Below are 3,362 nucleotides of genomic sequence, written 5' to 3' on the forward strand. Positions count from 1 at the left end.
AAGACTGATTCAGCTGGATTAAAAACCGAAGAAGGGAGAAACAGGAATTATAGTCAGCAGTTGACAGAGGAAGAAATATCAGAAAGGCGAGTTACATGGGAATGTGGACGACGATCATCTGCAAATGACATTAAACAACAGGACTTACCTGTAAGAAACCAGTCGAATGGATCATACTCATTGTTTCCTGGTGGAGATGTGGAGAAAAATGCCACTTCTAGCCAATCCCTGCCAAGCACTTCTGCATCAAACAAGCCTCTAATAACTGCATCAACATGTGGGGCAATTGCAGAAACAGGGGAACCAATGCATCAGGATTCAGATGATGACTCTCAAGAATTCAGGAGGAACTCTTTGTACAGTCAGTCAGGAGATGACGAGGGGTTCCTCATAGAATCAGAGAGGTTCTCCAGGGAACTGAAGTCTCCTCTCATTCGGAGGAGACGTGCAAATAATTTGCAACCATCTGTTCCCTCTCATAGTTCCAGGACAGATGTGAACGGATTGGAACTTCCCTCCAATGGAAACCAGAGAAGAGCATCCAACCCTTGCGTTAAACCCCAGGATTCCCACCGAGTGCTAAAGCTGGGATTTCTAAAAAACAACCATGGAACGTTATGGAATGTTGAAATGGAGCCAGAGCAGACACGTGATGGGAATGTTCTGATGACACCACTCAAAATAGAGACACAGAGGAGCGCCTCCATCCCGGAGATCAGCTCCTCTCAGAGTCCCCTCCTGCCTTCTCACAGATGCAGCCCCTCGCCCCCTCTAGGCCTGGACCCCCAGCTTCACCCTTCTCCGCTCCAGAGCCTGCTGCAGAGGGTGAAGGAGCGGGAAAAAGAACGCGGACTGAGAAAAAGAGAGGGAAAGATCGTAGAGAGGACTTTTTCTCACCAAGATTCTCCTATCTCCGCCTCTCCATCACCATCGGTCAGGGAAGAAGAGAGAGAGGCAGAAAGAGAGGATTCTGCAGTACCCAGTATGATATCTGCTCATGGATGGAGAGAGGGGAATGTGGATGGAAGTGAGGATGAGATGAAAGAGAGGTGAGTCTACATGTTGTCACCATTGCTGAATGAGTCATTGCTAAATGTGATCTGAAAGCAGTTTTTAGCAGGATTGTGTCATGAAGAATCACATTTTTCTTGATCTTCTGAGATAAAAGAGTTTGTTGTACTTTGAAAACATCAGATGGCGTCATGCAACCATTTATTTGGGCAACCGGATTCTGTTCTGGCTGCTTATTCTAAAAATGCAACAAATTCCATTCAAATACCAACCTAACATATTGTATGTTGTTGTTGTTTTAACTTGACTAACAGTGATCACCATGCGTTTTTTATAGCATAGATATAGATTTTTAATTTTAATAGTTAGTAATTTTGTGTTAAATGGAAAAAGAGTAATGTAAGTTATGGGAGTGGTGGTAAGTGATCTCAGAAATTTCAGTTTATTACAGATTGTTCAGGTACATGGCTCACAAAGGTTAAAAGTAGGTAATATGTTTTAATTTTAAATTAATTTGTAAATTATAATCAAATTTTTGTAATTTATTTAACATTGGATAATATAAAATATAATTTGTAATTTATATATAAAGGAAGCACAGCATCAAAATTAAAATGATGAAATATGTTTTTGGGTAAAAGTTATTAACATTAAATAAGAATCTCAATTACGCAAAATGTATGATAAATATGTGCATAAATATGTAATATGACCTCCATAAAATCTTAGTTTTAAAACACCACTTTGAATGTGTATTTGTGTCTGTAATGTTTTTTTACTCAAAATTTAAATAATCTTTCTTTTTAAATTAACCCTAAAAATAACCTTAACTGCCCAGTGGAAAATCATTTTCATTTTAAGTATATTTGTTCCATTTGTGAGATATGACTGTAGAGAGGCTTCACTTGACAGTTTCATGTGCGTTATTTCTTCTTTCTGCCCACACGCACAATTCATCTGTGTACTGTTACATAAAATTCTCTCTAAATTATGACATTCAAACCTTCCCAGGAAATTGTAAGAAGATTCTACAACATCATTGTCCTAAAATTATATATAAGCACTTGTTACTTCTCTGGTTTTGCATTATAGACAAGTTAGTTAGGCTTTCCTCTGGAAAATAATTACATGCAATGATATTTTACTTAATTAAGTAATTATACATTTCTTTAATAACTCATTAAAGCTATGTAGTGCTCAGAACAGATGAGAAGATAATGTACATTCAATCTTCTTAGAAACACATAAATTAAAGTTTCATGACATTTCTGACTATTTGAATGTAGCTTAAACTTCATGGTTTTCAATTAGGGGTCTGTGGACCCCTGAGGGTCTTTTAAAAAGTTGTATAAAATAAAAAATCTTGATATTTCTCATTTTGAACAAATACTACTTCATGATCAAGTGTTAATTAAAAGGCCTGTAAACATACATTTATTAACTGTTACTTTTTTCTTCTCTTTTTTTTGCTAAAAATTGCACTTTACTGCACTGAAAGAATTAGTGTAGGATTTACTTTGAAACCATTTTTACTCACAAATAATTACAAAGAAACATCAAGTAACAGAATTGAACATGACATTTCCAAGGAGAAAGACTGAAATAGTATTTTCTTGCAAGCACTGTAGTCGTTTTATTTACAATTTTGAAAAATATTTTTTTTACAGTGTAGGGAAGAAATGACAATAACCTTTACTTTTTTTTGAAGACATTTACCCATAAACCCCTGTTCTCTTTTTTGAAGCAATCATGTCCTAGAGGGCATCAGTGTGGACTGGCCAGGCTGGTGTTTTGATGATGAGGAGGTTTATGACTTTGAGGACTTTGAGGATGAAGACTGGCTTGACAAGAAGCTGACCACAAATGAGCCCCGGAGGTCAGAGGCGAAACCATCAGAGAGGCAAGATGAAATAGAATGTAGTGAGGTGTAGTCTATTAAATATGTAGAGTTGTGTGAAAAGTGTTTGGAGAGATGTAATATATAAAGTTCTGTGGCGTTGTTTAATTATTATGCAACATGACTAGTATAGTCAAATGTATTTGAGAGATACATACACCTTGCGAAAGATTCATTAACATTGTGTCTATTGTTATTATTATATTTACTTAAATGTATTTGTGTACAGAATGTTTTCTCTGTATAGCGATATTAAGAAACCTGTTTATAGCTTGTATTTTCTGTGCACAAGAAACTAAAATAAATTAAATTAAAACATGAGAAATTGTTAAAGTATGTTTTCCCCTTATTGCTTTATTTACATAGATTTTACATTCATATTTGAAAATATATTTGCACCAAAATTCGTTTTTACAAAATGTATACATTTATATATATATATATATATATATAT

General features: G+C 35.3%; 1 protein-coding gene across 1 annotated transcript; it reads left to right on the forward strand.

Moving 5' to 3' along the window:
* Window positions 1-3: 3 nt before the first annotated feature.
* On the forward strand, window positions 4-3,243 carry LOC107579738 (uncharacterized; the record flags this gene model as incomplete). The annotated part of the gene is made up of 2 exons (XM_016265535.1): window positions 4-1,049; window positions 2,756-3,243. Coding segments are annotated over 2 exons (1,233 nt in total), but the record flags the coding sequence as incomplete, so codon positions are not given.
* Between the last annotated feature and the right edge of the window lie 119 nt (window positions 3,244-3,362).

The sequence above is a fragment of the Sinocyclocheilus grahami genome, unplaced genomic scaffold (genome assembly GCF_001515645.1).
Source record: "Sinocyclocheilus grahami isolate Dianchi unplaced genomic scaffold, SAMN03320097.WGS_v1.1 scaffold19761.1, whole genome shotgun sequence".
Taxonomy (NCBI): domain Eukaryota; kingdom Metazoa; phylum Chordata; class Actinopteri; order Cypriniformes; family Cyprinidae; genus Sinocyclocheilus; species Sinocyclocheilus grahami.